The following is a 21,081-nucleotide window of genomic DNA, read 5'->3' on the forward strand; positions in this document are numbered from 1 at the left end:
AAACAGACTTGTAGATCCCAGACGGATGAAGTCACAGCTGTATGAGACTGCTCACCTACACACCGGCCATTAAACAAGTCCTCTAAGTGTGTGTGCATGTGTGAGTGAGAGGGAGTCATTGCACTAGGGGTCACTATCTTAAAGGTGTTTGCCATTAGTCACTGCAGCAGTCTTTAAACCTGGCCACAAAACCACTTTTCACAACTGCGGCCACAGTTCACACTGGCCTAATATTCCATAACCAGCTAAATTAACCTGCGTAACCCACCAAAACCACACACACAGAAGCTGAGGGACAGTGACTATGACTTTGTTGGAAAGTGGAGAGAGAGAGATAAAGAGAAAAATAAGAAAAGGAGGGGAGTAATAGAACGGTATGAGCTGTGAGCGGCATACTGAAGAGGTATAAAGTGGGTCAATGGAGGAGGTCAGCCATCATATGTAGAGGCAGATGTTGGACCATATTGCACCGGATTACTGCAGCACACAGGAGAACGAGAGAGAGAAAGCGAGAAGGGAGACTGTATTTAATGCCTTATATCAGCCGTAAAAAATAGTACATGCATTTCCATTTGTAGTTCAAACCCCCAGTGATTTATTTTTTTGACGCCACTTGCATGTGTACGCACGATGATAAGCGCTGTGAATTCCTTTCAGATAGTGATCTGGTGGCATTGTCCGAGGACGATGAGGTCAGTGACACTGTTAATAGATAGCATGGCTGGATTGATCCTGTCCAGCTTGCCCTATCTGCTCCACAACATAATAAGCTTACATAACATTCCCAGTGTATCACACAATGAGAATGTTATTTTGCCTCAAAGCTTCCCACTAGCGGACCTAAAACCTGGACAGAGTACTGAGTCTCTTCCTTGACAATCCGAAAAAAAATAATTAAGCAGAAAAGAAAAAAATTATCCCACCTCACAATAGATTTTCATTTAGCTTTTGTATTTTTTGTAAACACAAGCTTTTAGCTCTAATTGACACTGAAGAGGGAGATTTCTTGGCAGCGGCTTCAGTCAGACGCAACTCATGTCAAAGTTCATCCTGCCTGGCGCACTAATCAAAATAGCACAAATTCGACAGCCAGTGTTTAGTTTAGCGCAAAAAAAATAACAAGAATAGGAAGAATTGACTACAATGGAAAAAGCATGAGACGCACAATAGCCAGCGGTGACCAAAATGACAATAGCTTAGAGGATCACTCCGAACTGCTTCCATTTTGACAACAAAGCAAGATGGGAAAAGAAGCTCATAATCTGAGTAAAGCAGGGGATTACTGGAGAGCGAGAGATGTCTGCTCAGCCACATAAAGACACACAGATTCACTCCGCTGGATAGCGCTGACAGCAGCCCGTCGTCCTGTGCTCAGGGAGGGGACGGGGACTTAGCGAGGATGGGGTGGTGGCTTTGTTAAAACATGTGTCACCAACACTAATACTCTCCAATCAGCCTTACGAGTTAAAGCGCAAATGCCAATCTATCTCCTCTCGTCATCCTGCATATAGACACGTAGAAACACACACACACACACTGCTTAATGGAGTCACATTTGACCCACTAGATCAGACAGGCCTGCAGCATTACCGACTGGCATTAGGATCTTTCTTGTGTGTTCGCCTTCTGTGTTGGCGGTATGCGTTTTCTTACCTTTGTTGCCTTAAACACACACACACACACACACACAGACTTGTGGTTAGAGAATTAGAGCTGGCCTAAGACTCCTGTGGGGATTAGCAAAGAGAGAGAGAGTGAGAGAAGCAAGGGGAGAAGCTTTAACAGTTCAAAAGGACGCAGCTTGACTGAAGGAGTCAAGAGTCCTATCAAATCCCTCACAGATATACACCCTCCCCCATTCAGCACCTCTGTGTGTGTGTTTGTGTAAGGCTGACATTTAAATTCCTCTGTTACATCCCCACTTTTGAGATCAGCCACCCCTTCATCCCCCATTCTCGCTGCGTGTGCATACGTGAGCCCGTGGGCACTCGAGGGGCATTGTGCTGTCACTTCCTGTTTGCTCACGTTGACGGCGGGGTGGCAGCGCTTTGAGCGTGTTCAGTGGCAGCCCCTGTTGGAAGGGAAGTGTGTGTCGGTCTAGTGGTTGTGACTGACAAGAGCTGGCCCTGTAATAGAACTCAATTCAGAAAGAAAATAAAGCAGTCTGATGCAGTGGACCGGACACAGAGCATCTCGCCCTCTCACGCACACACACACACAGACAGGGCAAGCTCCGACAGGGGCCGTATGTCACGCTCAGACACACACACAACCAGGGGCCATGGTGGGAGTAATTGAACAGAAATGACCAACAAGAGCTTTATTTCATGTCCTGCTCCCCTGTGTGGACTACAGCTCACACACTGAGGTCACCTCCTGATCAAAAAATCCAAGAGAAATGTGTGTGTGCGTTGAGGTGCTGTATATACACAATATCCCGCTCATTACTTACCACATAAAGTATAGATTTGAGCTGAAATTATTTTATGTTAGAAAAAAGAGTGACACAAGAGCTACATTAAATGAATTTCATAGTACAACAGTCGATTGTACAGTTTAGCTGTGGAAAGCCGATCAGAATCAAATATTACAAATAGCAGTGTATACAGTAGGTACTTTTATTAGGGATGCACAATATATCAGTGATCATATTTTTATCAGCCGTAACTAGTGCCATTTTGTTTGAAACAGGCAAAATAGTGTAGATTTAATATTGGTCATCATATCGGTTGGCAATAGCATAAATATAATTAAATATATACCAGAGAATTTTTTTTTATTCAGTGCACCTCTACTTTTATGCATACAGTTAATATAGCAGTGTACCTTTTTAAACAAAAAAAATCTGTACTTATTAACTTTATTAGCTCTCTGCGGTGCAAATTTAGGCAGATAAAAGCCCGTGTGAGTGGATAGAGATGTTCTGTGTGGAGATATGTCTCAGCATGATGGTGCGTTAATCTCTGTGTTCTCATCTGATAGAAATATTTAATTCTAGCAGATACAGCCGACAGAAGATTGTGGAGAATGTGCTGTTGAGGTTGAGAGAGAGCGAGAGAGAAAGAGAGAGATAGAACTGCCATGAACATTTGCATAAACCAGTCTTTGTTTCCTGCTGGTGGCTGGCAGCCAGAGACGAACAGAAGGACGGAAGTTTTACTCACAAACAGCCATTGCCTTCCAAACCTTAAAGAGAAAAATACAATTTAAAAAACAGCCCGTCTCTGCAGCTACTGTAAACACAGATTTGGTTCCTCATATTTTCCCACAAATACAATAAAAAGCTCCCTCTCTTAAATTCATTCTTTGCTTTTCTCAAAGTCCTCAAAATTGCACATGAAAGCTGCACAAACGTACTTGTTGCAGGAATTGCCCAAATTCCCATTCCGGGAATCTGTTTTACGCAATGTCCAGCCACTGTACTGTCTGCCTGTTACCGCAGAAACATTTGCTCTGGTCCACAAATACACTGTGTAGAAGAGCACATCCCTGAGCTCCGCATTTAACAGTTGGGAGATGTTATTGCTTGTGGTTGACTGATACAGGTTTGTTCCATTGGTTATGCAGATGACAATATCTAGAGAACTGATATAGCCAATATAATATTGATATATGCATGTAGATATACATAACGCAATTATTTATAGTATTCATAGTATTTAAGTGTTAGAAATAAATACAATATAATTAGGAAACGAACTTAAATACTTATATTTAAATACTTAAATGTACTGCTTGTACAAGCTTTTATATACTGCTAATTTATTTTACTATGTTTGATTTAAAAAATGTTGACATGTTCAAAATGTTCATTTACTGTTAATGAAGCTGATATATTTTTTTACTGATGAAACTATTGGCCAAGTGTTCATGGTTACTTTAATCACAAAAGATCAGCCAATATATCAATCTGTCATTTAATACATTTGAAACGATAGAAATAAAAAGGAGCAAAATTTTGATTTATTCTGTCAAATGGCAGTATGCTGCATTTCATTGAATCATGCTGGCAGATGTGTTTTTTGAGTTTTAAGAGTGTTTTCTCATGGGTCCTTCTGTCCTGGTGTGCATTCTTAAGCAAGAGTAAAAGAATCAATAGGGGGTCCGGCATTTGTTTCCACTCTCAGTGGCAGAGAAATTCACAACTTCTCTCTTTACATAAACACATCCACCAGTTTTTCACCTTGAGAGGCCCTTTTTCAGTCTTTTCTTTCCTTAGTGAATATGACCCTTATGGTGAGTGCGTTTTTTCCCAGGATGCACCTTGGCGGGGACATGTCTCACTCAGGCGTCTGCTAGCTGTTAGCGTAGCCCCTTGAGGCCGGATGGTGGAACATAAAGTGACAGCTCTGTCCCCTCACACATAAACAACCATCAGCCCTCTCCACTAATGGCCAAACCAGCTTTTTAGCCTGTTTTGTTTTTTTGTGCGTTCTGTGTATTCATTTATTCATGGACCTTTCTCTCTTCTTCATCCACTCTTCTGTCCCTTCTCTCTCTCTCTCTCTCTGTCTCTTTGCAGCAGTTGTATGCAGCTCAGTTAGCTGCCATGCAGGTGTCTCCGGGGGCCAAACACAGCACAGTGCCTCAGGCCAACCTGGCAACCGGAACACACTCGCCCACCAGCGGCCAGAGCGAGAAAAACAGAAGCACCCCACCACCAAAGCCCAAGGTATGTGTTTGTGGATGCAAATTCGGCTGGAACACCTGTGTACATTTTCCATCCAGAGCTAATAGTCTTTTTATGTACTGGTTTTGATGTTCTTTAGGTTGAAAACCCATAACTCTTGCAAGCTGGCACAATGCCCTCAATTCGCCATGCCTCACTACATTGTTGCATTTCAAGTGCTTTTTTATGCCAGCTTCTGAAGGTCCTTGGTCCTTGAACCCAAGGTCTAGCTACCACCACTGCTTTGTGCCTTTTTCTGATAGAGTATAAGTCTCATAACAGGTATCTTTCCCTTTGGCCAGTGTGGCAACAGGAGGCCAGAGCTATCGGAGCGGAATAAAGCTCCGTGAATATCAGGCAGGGCAGAAATAAAAGCAGCCTGTCTGGCCTCTCATCCCTCCTGCTGGGCTGGTCATTCTAGACGCCCGGACACCCCTGCAAGCCCATTCTGTCCCGCTCAGCAGTACAATAGCTGGACCGTGGGGCGGCCAGGGCTGGATACACATGTGTGAAGGCCTGTTGCCCGCTCTCACTCCGGCCTTGAGCCACGGCTGAGCCCGATGCCTATTTGGAGAGGGAAGAGAACAGACCTGGAGCTCAACCACATGCCTGTTGCATAAGAGGAAGAGCTCAGGATACGTTTCCCTCCGTCAATCTCAGTGAAGCTTTGGCGGTCGCCATCGACTGTGTCTGGCCTCCTGCAGCTCATTGTGTCAAAGGCTAATGAAGGCCGTTTTCCTCAAACATGTGGTCCTTTGTTGTCACATGACCAAATACATGGAGATAAAGAAGAGGGATCGGGATAATACAGATAATTGGCAGTGCCACCTGCACCTGCTAGGCCTCCGCAGCCACTGAGACATGAGAAAATGATATTTTTCTTAAATATATCTTTCTCTCTCATATTCCCCGTCAAGTATCTAAAAGTTGATTCAGAGCCCTCCCTTTCTCCTTCTCTGCCTCCTCTTTCTCTCTTCAAATCTTCCCTCAATCATGGGTCTCTCCTTTGTTCTCTCCATGTCTGCAAGCTTTTTGCCATCATGAAGGGGAAGGCATGTATATTTCAAGCTTGCTGCCCTGGGGTAGTTGCCACTCTTCCTCTCATTTTGAGATGTGTGGCGTGTGTCGGACAGCTGGTTGGACTGAGGCGTACAGAGCTTAAGTGCTTTACCCTGGGGGAGGCCTCACAACTCAGGTGCATCACAGACTCATATCACGGTTTTCACTCTGTGACCTACTCAGATTTACACATCCACACTATTCCTTCACTCAAGCTCAGTGCTGCCACAGTTGGCTTTGAGATTCCTCCTGAAGGTGCTGGCCATGTGTTGGTCACAATGGGCTTGAACACTTCTATCTCGTGGGAGTGTCTCTGGTTTCTTTACAGTCTCTAAAGTAGACTGTACTATCAGCAGGATATTTGAAGGATGTATACATTCATGCAAAATTCAAAAGAGATCACACAACTACTTGGTGGACAGTAAGACATTGTGCAAGCAATGTTTTATATATATATTAGTGCTGTCAAACGATTAAAATATTTAATCGTGATTAATCGCATTAATGTCTTAGTTAACTCGTGATTAATCGCAATTAATCGCACATTTTTATCTATTCTAAATGTCTCTTGATTTCTTTTTGTACCATTATTTTTCTCATTTTAATGCTCTTATCAACATGGAAAAGTGGATCGGCTTGCTTTGTGCAAATGTTTTTTATTGAAAACAACATTGGCATATACTGTGTTCAATTTCACACTAACATTCCTCACTTGGAGCAAATAATCTCTCACACAATGTAACACTGTCCATCAATAAAAGGGTGAAAGAAATACTGACAAGGTCCTGATATTGTCGAGGGGGCGGAGAATTAGCATCAGCTGTGTGTGTGTGCTTGGCCATCAAGTGGTATTTCAGACTGGACGTGCTGCGATGATGATAGCTCAGTTCACAACGACAAAACACACAGATCACTTTGGTCTTGTCAATGCCATTTGGCAACTTTTTAAAAGTAAACTTTCCATTCAGAATCTTATTGGCATCCATTTCGGCGTCTCGCGCTCGTCATCTACTCAAAACGGTAACGTTAACCTACTATTTGGCCGGCTCGCAAGCCTAAACAAGTGTGTGTGGCGTGCCTGTTGTTTTGTTTCCGGTCTAGCTAGATCCGCTTGCGCTTTGGTCGACGAAGCAACAAAACGTCCTCGCGCGGCACAAGGCATTGAAATGAATGGGTTTCATAGCGCATGCCGCATCCTGGTGCAAAAGCATGTGAAAAAAACTACAAAGTTTGCTAGGCCAAAAAGACTGTTAATTGACGCCGTTAAAATGGGTTTGCGTTAACGCCGTTAATAATGCGTTTAACTGACAGCCCTAATATATATATATATATATATATATATATATATATATATGTGTGTGTGTGTGTGTGTGTGTGTGTGTGTGTGTGTGTGTGTGTGTGTATGTATACAGCGATTAAAACTTAAAATAATTTAAATTTGAAAATATTTTTTTTAAAAATATGTCATTTTAGATGAGATTTAAGCTTATTCCCTATTATAACATGTATGACAGATCTTAAAGCTAGCCTTCCTTCTCTTACACAGCTTTGCCAGTCTTCATTAGTTCTCCTCTCACCAGCTTCCTTCTCTTTGGCTAACATCCCACCCAAGGATTTGCTTCTCGAAGAACAATCCACCATCGGGGCGGGAGGCAGGCATTATCTGTCATAAATATTCAGTTTTCCTCTTCAATGCAGCGTCGCTACACACCCGACACAATATGGGTCATGATACAGTATTCTCCTCAATCACGTCTTAGTGTTCTCATTGAGTAGGGTCTTTTGTGTGCCTCCCTTATGATGGAGTCCACATCCCACTGGTTCCCCTTCCATTGAGAACAGCGCTAATGAGGACAATCCTGTTACGGCCCATCACAGCACGGGCGGTGAGGGAAAGGTCTTAATCAAGCTCTCCAGACCTCAGAAGCTCTGTTCCAAAACCTAGCTTGCTGACTCGCTGCCTACTGCCTTTGAAACAGCGAATGTCTGCTCGTACTACTGCGGAGGCAAGACCAGGAGAGACACTGTAGCTCTGTGAGATGTGGTGGTCCTCTATGGCTGCTGCAAGTGCTTTTGTTTCTGGCCATTCATCAGAGATGGGAAGGCTCTAGAAACAGGTGTTGGTACAGAAGCTGCAATCCCCATGTTAGCACATATGAGATCCCACTGCAGTGGGAGCCCAATAGTGACCTGAGAGTCCCTCTGCCAGGCGAAGATGATCGACAGCTATGGCTTAGACGAGGGCTGGCAAGGTCATTTGATCCTGGAGAATTGCCTGAGTGCGCAAACTTCTGATGTAGTTCTGGTATTGAGCTATGAAGCTGTTAAGAAAAGAAAGGTCTTGATGGCAAGTTTAGGCCTTCGTTGCAATGTTCTGATGCTGTGTACGGGGCAGCATCTGTCATTCTGAGATCTAATTACCCCTTATGGTGCCTTCTCTGATGTGATTATGATGTCAGCATGGTTGATATCTTGGTAGCATTCATTTGCACTGTATGGATAGATGTCCACCATCACAAAAGGGTTATTCAGGGTTATTTGATTATTATCTAATTGAGCCTAATTGACATCTGTGAACATATTTGAAGCCATAATGTGTGTCAAATAATCATGCTTATATTTATAGAATACTTGGCCATTCTGTGTATGTGTGTATGCTTGTATGTGCTTTGTTTTCTTCTCAATGCGCAACATGTTTGGTAAATGTGTGTGAATCTTCTCACCTAAGCATGTTTCTTTACATGGTATGCTCGCTTTGTCCCTGTTCTCTTGTTTGATTGAGCATGGGTGTGCTGCATGTTGATTACGCCATGGCAGTGCGCAAAGTCAATCCAATATCGGCAAGTTTTTCAACTGGCCTGCGCAACCACAATTACTTTTACCTTTCCTTGTGGTCTGGCCGCATTTGCTGAAAACGTCCTTTTTCGGCATGCAGTCAGCTGATTTGACCCCCTGCTGGGAGTTTTGATTGGGTCCCAAGTCTCTGAGGAGAAAAATCACACCGGGCCAAACGTGTTGCTTTTTTGCAGGACGAGGGCGCTCAGCCCTTGAATCTGTCGTCCAAGCCTAAGGCATCCGAGAGCAAGTCACCCACCTCCCCCGCTTCCCCACAGGTCCCCACCCTGAAGCTGGGCCCCGGGTCCCTGAAGCACAGCGCCCACTCCAGCATCGGAGGACCGCCGTCCAGACTCAGCTCCATAGGTACCCGCACCTCCACAGTTCACTGCAATTCAATAAACACATAAATGGCAGTATAACCGGCTTAATGTTATTACATATTGCCCTGAATGTATCTCTCAAGAGCATTTCCTACTCCCAGGATATGTTTTTTTGCTGGCACAGACTCTTGTATGAGACGGTAATTGATGTTACATTTTTAGGTTTGCAGAATTAAATTTTGCCTGAAGGGCACATTGTCAAACATTTATTAGTCTAAATGGAGGGGGAGAGCTTGTTAAGCAGCTGTGTTTGGAAGCGAAAGAGAGGGAGACAGCGGATGGGAAGGTTTAGCGGCGTTTATTTCTGTTGTTTAGAGGTGCTGAATAGAGCAACACAAGCCTTTCTGACAGGCGCTGAGATTAGACAAGCCTCTTATACAACTCTGTTACCACCCACAGCACAAACAACATACATTAATAACACAATAAAGCAATATTCTCCCCTCCCCATGCATCACTCCCTTTACAACAGTTAGCCATTTCAGACTACTTCCCTGTAATCGCTGTGTTTTTCAACAAATCCTGGGATTTAATAGCAGATTAGTGGATTTGCTGCCCAGATGTTTTTTGTTCTGAAAAATGGATTAGGAAGTAAAGTTTTCACTGAAATCCTTTAGAACATGTCGTAGTGAGAGGCTCTTTTAGATCTAGAGATTGAGAGTGCCGTATGTCCCTTGATTATTCCATCTGGTGCACATCTTTAAGGGGTCAGGAAGTATTGTAAATATGTCAAAGACGTATTCGGAGCCCCACTTAACATGCTGTTCCGAGGTGTATGTGTGTTTACCTGGATGAGTATTTATATTTAAACTTGCCTGATCTTTGGACGACTTTTTTTGTGCAATTCTCTCATCTTTCCATCATCCATGTTCTCCACCTCTCTCATCTTTTTGACCTTGTTAAGTGACATCTGTCCTGAGACTTTCCAGCATGCCCGACCCCATGTGTCCCTTTCTTTTTGTGTCACTGTCAGCACAGAAACACAACAAGGGCTGTCAAATGCTGTGTCCTCTAAGGCCATCACTCTCCCTTGCTTTTTCTCAGAGGCCGAAAAGAAAGTTCTACTTTCCAGGTCACTGTAATGTAAAGTGTGATATACTGTTTATTTTTTGGGTTATTAAACTGATATACATCTCTACTTTAAATAAGTCATTTTAAATGCAAGTACATCTCATAACCATCTCTCTTTAGTGGGGTCGGTGCTCTTAATTAACACCTCAGACATTTTTTTGACCCCCAATTAAATTGACTGTCAGGAAGTGTGCAGGCTTCCACTCATCCTTTGACTTGTGACCATTTTAGCAGATTCCAGAGATATGACTTTTTAAAAAAGAGTTCTCTCCTCCATCATTTCAAATGAAAGCATTTAATCCATCCTATCCAGCATTAGCGACCGGATTAGGCCAGATAAATACTCATAATCTAGCACAGGTCTTTGTTAGATCTATCCTGGTGAGATAATGCTCCACCACACACACACACACACACATGCACTAGCCAACAGATGCAGCTAACGGCTTGGGCGGTTAAGCTGCTGAGAATAATACAAATAATAGCCATGAAAAGATGGTTGGAAACATCTTTGATATGCTCGGAGGCAGATGTTGCGGAATGGGCCAAATTAGACTGCTTATGGCTTTAATATAAGTAATCTCTACTGGGTTTTTTTTTTCCCACTTTTAAGATTTCCATGAGCTTTGGTCTGAATAAAAGCCTACAGAATGGTAGACAGAGAGAGATATGAGACAAATGGCACTTTTTAGCAAATCTCTGAATGTAAAAATGCGGATTTGTGAGATTTTCATCAGGCTTCAGCATCTGTTTTCAACTGGATTTCTTATCCTTCGTCTGTGTGAAAGAGAGTGTTGCTCTGTCCAAAAGCTAGTGGGCTGCCTACAGAGGCAACTTTTTTAAGGCAAAGGCAAAATGTAAACACTTTAATTCGAGAAAAGCAATCACAAAATGCATTGCAACAGGCACAGAAAAACAATTTAGGCAATAGACAGCGAGGCAAGCTCACTGGGTTTCAGAACAGAGCTTGTGTCTGAGTGTGTGCGTCAGCGACAGGTATCTGATGACAGCTTCTGCTGTAAATTAGAATAGAGATTTTATTTTCAGCTTCACATGATCATGTTATGTACACAGGCATTAGACAAACACTGATCTCCAACCAGTTTTCATTATTCTAGCACTTCATGTTTAAAGTAGCTGACAGACCCTAATGTTAGCTGCTTGAACTAACCGCTCATATGCCTGAGAAGTCAATATTTATCTTCCACACTTCTTTTTTTCTGTTTGCTTTGAGTGAATGTTAAGAGCTAGTTGTGCCATAGGCAGGCTGAGTCACAGAGGTGACAGTCAAATGGTCAGTGTGTGTGTGTATGGTAATATTAACACAAATGCTGATAGGTGACCTCACAGCACGCTCGGTGCTAATGTGTGATGCCCGGAGTGCCAGCAGTGTTTTAGTGTTGGGTGACTTCACTTTAAGTCGATACATTAAACCAAAAATGTTTTATGTCAGGCAAGTACCAAAAATGTTCCAAATCAAACATTGAAATTGACAATATAATGAAATACTTGTGCCCAACAATATGCAAAATTAGGGTAACATTTTTCGATTTGGTAAATACAGGAACCATTTGGAAACGACTGCTTTATATCAAGACACATTTATGCTTTACCTGTCTGTTGTCTTAGTCATACGCCTTTGATCTGTCTCCCTCACACCTGTCATTCTTTCAGACCTGCTGTCGTCTATCACCTCCGGCGGCTACCTGAACGACCATGAGGCCGTGACCAAAGCTTTCCAGGAGGCCAGACAGATGAAGGAGCAGCTAAAGAGAGAGCAGCAGGTGCTGGACGCCAAAGTAGCGGCAGTCAACAGCCTGAGCCTCAACAATGGACGCTCAGAAAAGGTTTGTTTTACTCTAGTCTTGCATTTACACACTCACTCAATCTTCTAGCTTGCGACTGAAAAAAAGTCTGCAGACCCCTATCTTGCTCATCACCAATGAAAAGTGCAAATGAAGTTTAATTCACAAACAGATGCGTTAATTACAACAGAAGTGTTTATCTCTGAACAAAGTGATTTCCCAAAGCTGTTCTTGTGAAGAGGGGGAGTAGAGGTGACTAAGATCTGAAAGCTCTTTTGTTGTACACGATGGCGACGTCTGGGAGGCAGGCTGAGGGCAGGCAGGGCGCAGTGAACAGGACGCTAATTTTAATGGCGTAGCTGATGCTAATGTGAAGTGACTGGAGTGACTCCTCGGCTACACGGCTAAATTGGGCTTGTTTGCTAAACACACTGGAGTCAGCTGGTCCACGAGCCACAGCACAGGAAACGCCTTCGACCGCAGATAATAAAAAACACTCGCTTTCTGTGGAATTTGCATACAAATGCTTCAAAAAGCAGAGTTTGTCAGTAAACAAGCATTAAATTATGGACACTTTTGCCTCGTCCACCTCTAATGATGTGATTGTGCACACCAGCAGAGGAAGACGCTTGTATATACACAGGTGTCCTTGCTTCCTGATTTTCTCCGCCACACAGAGATTTGGTTTATTTCATAAACCTTTGTGTGTAAACTCGTATCAACATCTCCAAATACACAGTAGGTAAATGCTTAACAAAAGCACGTTTATGGGTCCGTTGATCTCAACTTCAGTGTAGCACCCACATGCTAACACTGCACTGACGTTTTTTTTTTTCTTCTTCCCTTGGGTAGGCTTAGTGGCTGTGCTGATTGTTACTAGGTTAATGAAGGTGCATTAGGAATAATCCACATCTCCCAAGCACTCTATCCTTATTATGATTTACCACAGATCAGCTGCACTTTACCCTGACCACAGCTTTACATTCTCACACACACACACATAACTGTCATCCACGCTGCACTTTTGCACACGTTTTCAGTACAGAGGGATTATTTTTGACGCCACACATTCAAATGCTGAGAAAAGGGCGGATTGGTTGTGGTCAATGTGAGGGCAGCACACGTCAAGAAAGAGTATTATCAATGATCTCAGTCTTAAAGAAAAGTGGATGTTGGAGTTCATCTGAGTGATGTTGTTGCAAGCAAAGTTCTTTCTCCTGTATCTGATCAATTTCAGATTTAAAAAGGAAATTTCAATTCATTAAAGGACCTTTCTTTGCAGGGGAGTTAGGGGCTGGGCATACTCATTCTAGAGAGTATCTGATTAGACAAAAATCTGTAGTGCAGGATGGTTCATCAATATTTTTTGTCCATTTCCTTAGAACAGAAATAAGTAAGTAATGTAATTTTTAAATGTGTATTTTTGTCTTTAGAAGTACACTAGCATATAGTTGGCTTTAAAGATAATGGACATAGACTAAAAGCCTCTTAACTAAATGTTTTAAATCTTTAAACTGTATTGCGGTGGTTTGTGCTGAAATGCCACATGGTAAAGTGGCACATTTTTTTTCTGTTACGTGACTGAGGTCCACATCAGCCAGCCCATCTGATGTTTGTTTTCCTCTTCAGCCCATTATCTCCTGATTTTAGACAATTACTGTCCCTCTATGTATTAACCTCAACTCTCTGAGAGAGTGCGCTGCGCTCTTTGAACTTATTCCCCAGGAACACATGGTGCGGTCAAACCCTGCGTTGTTCCTAAACCCTTTTGTGTCACACTAAGATAAATGGATTGTGGGAGATGAGCAAGGTCAATCGCCTATGAGATGAAAGAGTTTTAGCGTCGATCCAAGCAAGGTTTAGGCCCAGTTATGGTACATGTTGTAACTACTCCAGCTTAAAAGCATCTTTCTCCATTGACAGCCAATCAAAATTAACTATGTATTCTGTCAAAATATAAATTGTGCAAGCAACATACGTATACAAGGCTAATATTTCATTATAGTGTAGTAGATTTTTTTTTTACCAATTTATTTTTTGAGGGCTCTTAAAATAGTAATTATTCTTGCAGTTGAGATGAACAGGAGTGTTAACGGATAGCTTTTCCCAATATTACAAACCTTCTTGTGTATAAAGCTGAAGTTTGTATGTTGTCACATTATCAAACCTGATCATCTCTCTCAGTCTCTCTCTTTGTCTCTCTGGGGAGAGATTCTCTCTCCATTACACATTCATTTAAACCCCACTCACTAACTCAGTCTGAACAATTAAATCTCGATGGCTGCAAAATGGTGTAATGCATTTCATTACAGAGTCGCAGAAGGCCCAGGTCACTCTCTAATGGTGAGGACTCTGTCTGCGAGTGTGTTTTAAACGTAGCGTGGATTCAGGATGGAGTCTAATTGACTAATTAAGCCCCAGATGCAGCTCCGTGGGGGGGGGTGCATGTTTAGAGAGAGCAGGGGGTGTTGTGTTGAAATATGCAGCCCAGCTACATTAGCCATGTAAATGCATAGTAAATCTCTTTTTATTGGGTGTAATAAATACCCAGGAGGCTGTGCGGTCCAGCCCCGCTCTCATCTCTAGAGCGCTCGTGCTCTCTAATGCATTGACCTCAGGGCTAAGCGAGAGAGACCGAGATAGAGTGAGAAAGAGAGGGGAAGAATAAGTGTAAATAGATTGCAGGTGGCATCCAGACTACTCATATTTGATGGATAAACATTAACTCCCATTTTAATTTTTTTTTCTTCTGATTCTCTTTCCATGCACTTGATTCATCAGTTCATCTGTGTTTATGCAAATTTCATCTGTTAATTTGTCAAGAATGAATTTAAATGGATTGGTTTGTATATTGTGTGTACAGGATAAAGCTGCTCTTGAGAGCCTAAGCCAGCATTTAAAACAGTCTGAAGAGAGCAAGTTCACTCACGCAATGATGGACTTTGGCATCAGTGGAGATTCAGATGGTAAGATCTTTTTTTTACACCCATCATAAATTCCTCTCTCAATTTATGTTATTGTGTAATCAAAAAGTTCAGTTTAAAGTTGGCATGAAATGGATTTTATGTTTCAATTCATCCATGCATGTTTTTTTTTTTACCATATTTTTTAATAATACAATTAATGTAGCTCAATCTTCTGGTGAAACGTTTCCTCTCTGGTGACATATGCAGGACTTCAATTATTTTGTCTGCATAAACCCCACCCTGTCCTAATTTTTTTTCTTTTGGATGCACCTGAATATACGTCATACAGAATAACATGTGTCACTACTTCTGTAACATTGTGACTTTAAAGACATATTAAAGTAAAGTGAAATAAAAATGGACCCTATTTACTTCCCTATAATCTTAATTGTAATCTTGGTGGATGATGCTACCTGTTTTTTTTATTTTTTTATTTTTTTGTTTTTTTTCAATTAATCACAGCCAACATTTATATCTTATTTTATGTGCATTGTACATATGAGCATGTTTGTCCACCCGCGTTCCTTCTCCAGGAAGCCCGAGTGTGTCGGACTCCCGGATCTTCAGGGAGGCTCGAGGGCGTGGCGGCAGCAGCGAACCGCACATCAAGAGGCCCATGAACGCCTTTATGGTCTGGGCTAAAGACGAGAGGAGGAAGATCCTTCAGGCCTTCCCTGACATGCATAACTCAAACATCAGCAAGATTCTCGGTGAGACAGTGCCACTAAATCTCTCCAACCACTTATCTAACCACTTCAAGTTTACTAGCTCCGTCTCTTGTTTTCAGCTGCGCAGTTTTTGACTGAAGATTTATTTTTCATCCAACTTTGATTCACCATACACTGTATTCCCTTATTGGCTGAGATTTGTGGGTACATTAAATGTGGGTGGGGTTTAAAGGCTGGCTCCTTCGGGAAGAACTATGCAGCCCGCGACAGAGAATCCCCTCTGTTCTTCCTCCTCAACACACACACACACAGCCCTCTCCCGCACTGCATTGTGTAACCACCGCCTAATGAATCGCTCTAGAGGGCCGACTCCAACAATGATGATATAATTCATTATGCATTAAACCAGCTCTCCAGTCTGTCTGACATTTTCTCCAGACCTCTGGGATTGTGTTTGACATTTTAAAGAGCTCCTAAGCGTTTTATAACGCCGGAAAATCTGGTTTTAATAAGGCCCCGCTCTCTCAATTGTTAACAGAAGGAGTTCCCCCTTTACAGCACTGGGTGCATGTCAGGGCCAGTGGTGACAGCTTTTCCCCATTAAACATACAGTAGGACTGTGTAAATTCAACACAGACTCACATACACGCATGCATAACACCCTGAACACACATTTACTGCAGTTTTTGGGACAGTGGCGTGTGCCCCAGTGTGTAAATGTGTATGTGTTCACATGCCTCCGTTAATGAGAAAGAGAGACACAGGCCACAGGTACGCCTGTTGAGCTCTGATAATTAGATGGAGTGTGTTAGTGGCCCACTTAACCCGCTGTCACCTGGAATAATGTCGTGTGTGTGCGCGCTTTGGAGGGCAAAGAGCACACTCTATTCTTCTCTGTCTGACATCAGTTCCACTCAAAGGTACTCATTAGACCAAACAAAAACCCTCTCTTGGTGCAAAGTACCCGTTTTTAAGGCTCACCGATAGGCAGTTAAAAACCATACTAAAGTGTGAGTGTATTAGAGATGTGCAAAATTACATATTTTAAAAATCGAATCGTTACTGGGTTGCCTGAATGATTAGTCAACTACTCTGTCTTAAAAAGCCCTGTATAATTTGGCTGTTTGAGTTCACCTGACTTTGCTCTAGTACGTTTTCTTTAGGGGACATTTGCATAGGGAAGCTCAAAAATGCAACCATTAAAAAATGTTTGTTTGTAGCAGCTATCCCTGACTTTCTGTCTGAATCATAACTATGCATGCATGTGAGGTTCTCTGAACACCTTGTTTTTCTTGCAGGTTCTCGTTGGAAGGCCATGACCAACCTGGAAAAGCAGCCATACTATGAAGAACAGGCCCGTCTTAGTAAGCAGCACCTAGAGAAATACCCAGACTACAAATACAAACCACGGCCCAAACGCACCTGCCTGGTGGATGGAAAGAAATTGCGCATTGGTGAATATAAGGCCATCATGCGCAACCGCAGACAGGAGATGCGCCAGTACTTCACCGTAGGGTGAGTTTCATTAAATAAGTTTTACTAATGTATTCTTTTCAAGTCAACATGGAATCAAATTGACCCTGATCAATTTTGTGTAACACATTCCTGATCTTACTGTTAACGATTCATCAGTGAATTCATGAACCGTGCACATGCACCACCTATGAAACGACTTTCCTTTTGGGTGACATCACCAAACAGTCAAATTTTTCAACCCCTCACTTTTTCATTATTTCACTATATACAACAATCAGACTAGGGTTTTCACCCAGGCCCCACTAACAGGTTGTGTGTTTATTGTACTACAGGCAGCAGACCCAGTTACCCTTGTCCTCAGCGGGCGTAGTGTACCCGGGTGCGCTCTCTATGGCGGGAATGCCCTCTCCACAGTTGCCCTCTGAGCACTCGAGCATGTCAAGTAGCCCCGAACCAGTCCCGCCCACCAGCCAGCCCTCATACCGCACACACAAAGGGGAGGGGCCTCGTGTGAAGGAGGAGGAGCTCCGAATGGATGACGGCAACGGCGACGCCTACGATGACTTTGACTACGAAGACGATGACTATGGCAGTGACAGTGAGAATCACATCACTCAGTAAACCTGCCAATCACAGCCATCTCACCTGTCACTTGACATCTCACGCAAGCAAACTTCATTCCGCCCCCATACACCGTCCAATCAGGACTCCTCCAGAGCCAAGCCTGATATCCACAGCAAAGCACAGGACCTGTCAATCAAAATGACTGTTACATGAAAAGGAGGGTCTTGTGAATGAAGTGTAACACTTGCCCTGACTCCCGCTGAGCGAACGTACTGCGGCAAGTTCTTATTGAATCACGAGTAAGCTATGACTACATAGGAAAAATGACGCTTGACCGGTTTGTTATCAAGACATTTATTACTAAGGACCTGTCAGTCGACCCGTCATAGACACTTTAAAATGGTGGACCTGTTTGTTTCTAAAGAGACACTTTTAAACCGCTTTTTTTTTCTTGGTTCTATAATATTCTCACTCAGGTACACAGTGCCAACAAGTGGCTTGTGAATGTGATTTTGTTGTTTTTGTGCTACAGTTTTAATAGAGAAAAAAGACATTTATTTTCCTCTTCACCGTAAAGCACCTGACAGGAGTAAAATGACAAACATTTCCTTTTTTTTTTTTCTCTTCGGCGTGCTGTTAGCTGAATCTCTTTCTATCATCCTCACGCCCATGTGCTCTCACTCAAAGATGTCTTTTCTTTTGGACGAAAGGATGGGAAGGGAGGATTCGCGTCCCTTCACTCAGGAGTTTGGACACCGCTGGATGACAGACAATCCCTCCTTCCTCACATCTTTTCCTCTTGACACGCTTTTACTGTTCCTTTCTCCTCTTCTGTGGGAACTTTGGATGTTGACGTCTCTCATGTGTGGAGACAAACTTTATGAGATAGCACAAACTTTGTGTTTGGTGAACAGCTGACATGGAGAGTGAAGCCTCGAGCAGAATTATTGTACGCGTGCACATTTCTTTATGTTTGTGGATGAATGCGCCTTTTGCTAGGTTTTAAGTTAATTTTTAGTACATGTAGACAGTTGATGTGCTGGTCATGTGAACATTAACAACAAAAAAACCTATAATATTCAATACGTACGATTCATGCTAGCTGCCAGATCCTTGAGGAAGGAAACCAAACATTTAATAATTACACTGCATTTATAATTTCTTTATTTTTCTTTACATCCGATCATTCCTTGTTCATTTGTTTGTTCGCTTTTTCCTCCTATCTTACCTTCTTTCTTTTTTGCCCTTTCATTTTTTTCCTGTCCTTCTCTTTGTCTCCCTGAACAACCTGTTTTTGTCATATCTGGGTACAGGGAACATTGCTCCTCATTCCGAAAGGAAAAGAGGGGATGCGGAGAGAAAAGCTCTCTAGAGAAGAGTCTGTGCCTGAATGGCGTATTGAAGGAGGAGAATAGAGTTCCCACAAGCCCCAGTGCTCAGCACTCTGTTTTCAAAGGACAGCTCTGAGAGAAACCAGGGATCTCCGCACAAGACAAGCACGAGTGTGCGTTTCAATCAGCGCCCCTTAATATATCTCACATCTCTCCTCCTCCGCAGGGGTTTGTGTTGTCTCTCTCTTCGCTTTAATTCCCACACTTTTTTCCATCTATCACTCCGTTTATCAGTGCAGAGGAGTCTCCGAGCCGTGCCATCAGTCATCCACTCTCTGTGTGGCTCTGACTGACCCACTCCATCTTACTGCACCTGTGTGGCTGCTTTTGGCACGAAGACAGCGTTTGATTGACGGCTGCCCTAACTGTAACTACTCTGCCAGCCTCTCTCTGGCCTGGTGTGGGCATAAGCGGGCAGCTGGATGAGAGAGAGACACAAGCTGTTAGGTGAACAGCAGCCAGACTCCAACCATTAAACATCTACCCAAAAGCTGTCAACTCGCAAACACATATCAAAATATATATTACGATTTCACACATAGAACTAAAAACATATTAAGACTTTTCTGGCCTACTTGAGATTTTTACTTGAGGTACTCTGACACCTGCAGCGCTAGCCAAGTGATGACCGATCGCATTTTGCGTGCTTGTCTTTGTCTAGTCTATTCGGTTCGAAGAGGTCCAGTCCCGTCTGCTCTGTTGTTTGTATTTATGTTCTGCCTCCATGTCAACGTCACTCTGCTGTCGAGGTTGGGAGGAGCCGTTTCAGACTCTGCATGTCAATGTTTTAGTTCGTATTTGCAAATACTGTATTTTATTTTCATTAAAACTGCCTCTAGTGTAATAATATTATTAACATTAATTATAAGAATAGGCAGCATTTCCTAAGTTTAGTAAGTTATGTACAGTATAATTTATTATTTTCCTCCAGTTGGTTTTTTTTTTATGATCGTATGGAAACTGCGCTTGATAAAGCATTATATTTAGCTGGGTAGGTATTTAGATCTAATTATTATGTTCAATATTCTGTTTTTTGTTTTCCTTTTTTTATTTGTTCTCGTTTTTTTTGTTGAATTAATCCTTGTTCTGACGCTGGTATATCTCTGAAAAAGTGGTCACGGTGAACTGCTGATATGAAGGAAAAGAGACATTTCTCTTTTTTTCATTTTCTTTTTCTCCTCCGTGCATCATTCATGAACTCCAAACACATTTCTTAAAGCACTAGGACTCTGGACACTCGGAGACGAACATAATAAGAAGAACATGATATTTTTATTTGTAATGGTTTATGTATAATGTGAAGTTTCCTATCTGTTAATTCTCTTTTACTTTTACTGAAGATAAAGAAAACAGCTATATTATACCCCAATTGTTATTGAACAGAAAGAGCGCGTGGATCTTGTTTACTGATATTTGTCATCCTCTCCCTTATGTTTCATTGGAACATCATTGGTTTAGATGAATACATTTGTTTACCTATCGTGTCAAATTACAGTTCAGGGTTACAGTACACAACAACTAACCCTTGAAAGGATGGTTCAGCCCAAAAATGAAATTTTGCCAAAAACCTGTATGACTTACTTCTGTAGAACACAATAGGAGACGTTTAGCAGATGCTCCGAGCTGCTCTCTTCCAAACAATGAGAGTAGATGGGGACCAGGGGCTCTGAAAAGAAAAAGAAAAATCACCATAAAAAGTGGTACATAAAACTGTACTATATTCCTTAGTCTGCTGAAGCCATATAATATCTTTGTAAAAGAAACCGACTTGAAGTCCTTATTCACTGAAAATCTTGCTTGAACACCATGGTCACCACTGCAAAAGAGCGGCTTGGACATTCTGCTAAACATCTTTTGTGTTTCACAAAAGAAAAAAAAAGTGAAACAGGTTTTAAAAGACATAGTGGCAGGTGACTATTCCTTTTAATCAGAAGACATGACCTTTCTAAAATGGTGATCTGATTCCAGTGAAGCTCCACTGAACGGCCATATTAGATGTTTTTATCTCCAGAATTGTTTTAGCTCCACACTGTCTCCATCTGTCAATCAAGCTCACTATAGTGACATCACAATCACACCTTGTCAGATAACGAAAGTCACAATCGCAGAATAGCTGCCATCTGGTGTGACCATGCTTTCACTTGCAAGTAATTCCCACAATCATATCAATCGATAGGGACACGTATGCTGGAGG

The 21,081-nt window shown here is 42.3% G+C and overlaps 1 protein-coding gene across 8 annotated transcripts in view; it reads left to right on the top strand.

The window, feature by feature from the left end:
* Positions 1-20,250, top strand: part of sox5 (SRY-box transcription factor 5) — a 198,928-nt gene extending 178,678 nt beyond the window's left edge. For 7 of the 8 annotated variants that reach the window (XM_056235812.1, XM_056235814.1, XM_056235813.1 and 4 more), the window contains 7 exons: positions 4,523-4,672; positions 8,758-8,929; positions 11,692-11,864; positions 14,686-14,788; positions 15,322-15,498; positions 16,755-16,971; positions 17,265-20,250. In XM_056235812.1, coding sequence (XP_056091787.1) covers positions 4,523-4,672; positions 8,758-8,929; positions 11,692-11,864; positions 14,686-14,788; positions 15,322-15,498; positions 16,755-16,971; positions 17,265-17,553 — 1,281 coding nt within the window. In that variant the 3' untranslated portion in view covers positions 17,554-20,250. The remainder of the gene's footprint in view (positions 1-4,522; positions 4,673-8,757; positions 8,930-11,691; positions 11,865-14,685; positions 14,789-15,321; positions 15,499-16,754; positions 16,972-17,264) is intronic. The other variant, XM_056235815.1, reaches the window with a different exon arrangement.
* Positions 20,251-21,081: the final 831 nt, after the last annotated feature.

Source organism: Rhinichthys klamathensis, unplaced genomic scaffold (genome assembly GCF_029890125.1).
Source record: "Rhinichthys klamathensis goyatoka isolate OS25496 unplaced genomic scaffold, OSU_Roscu_1.1 h1tg000430l_1, whole genome shotgun sequence".
Taxonomy (NCBI): domain Eukaryota; kingdom Metazoa; phylum Chordata; class Actinopteri; order Cypriniformes; family Leuciscidae; genus Rhinichthys; species Rhinichthys klamathensis.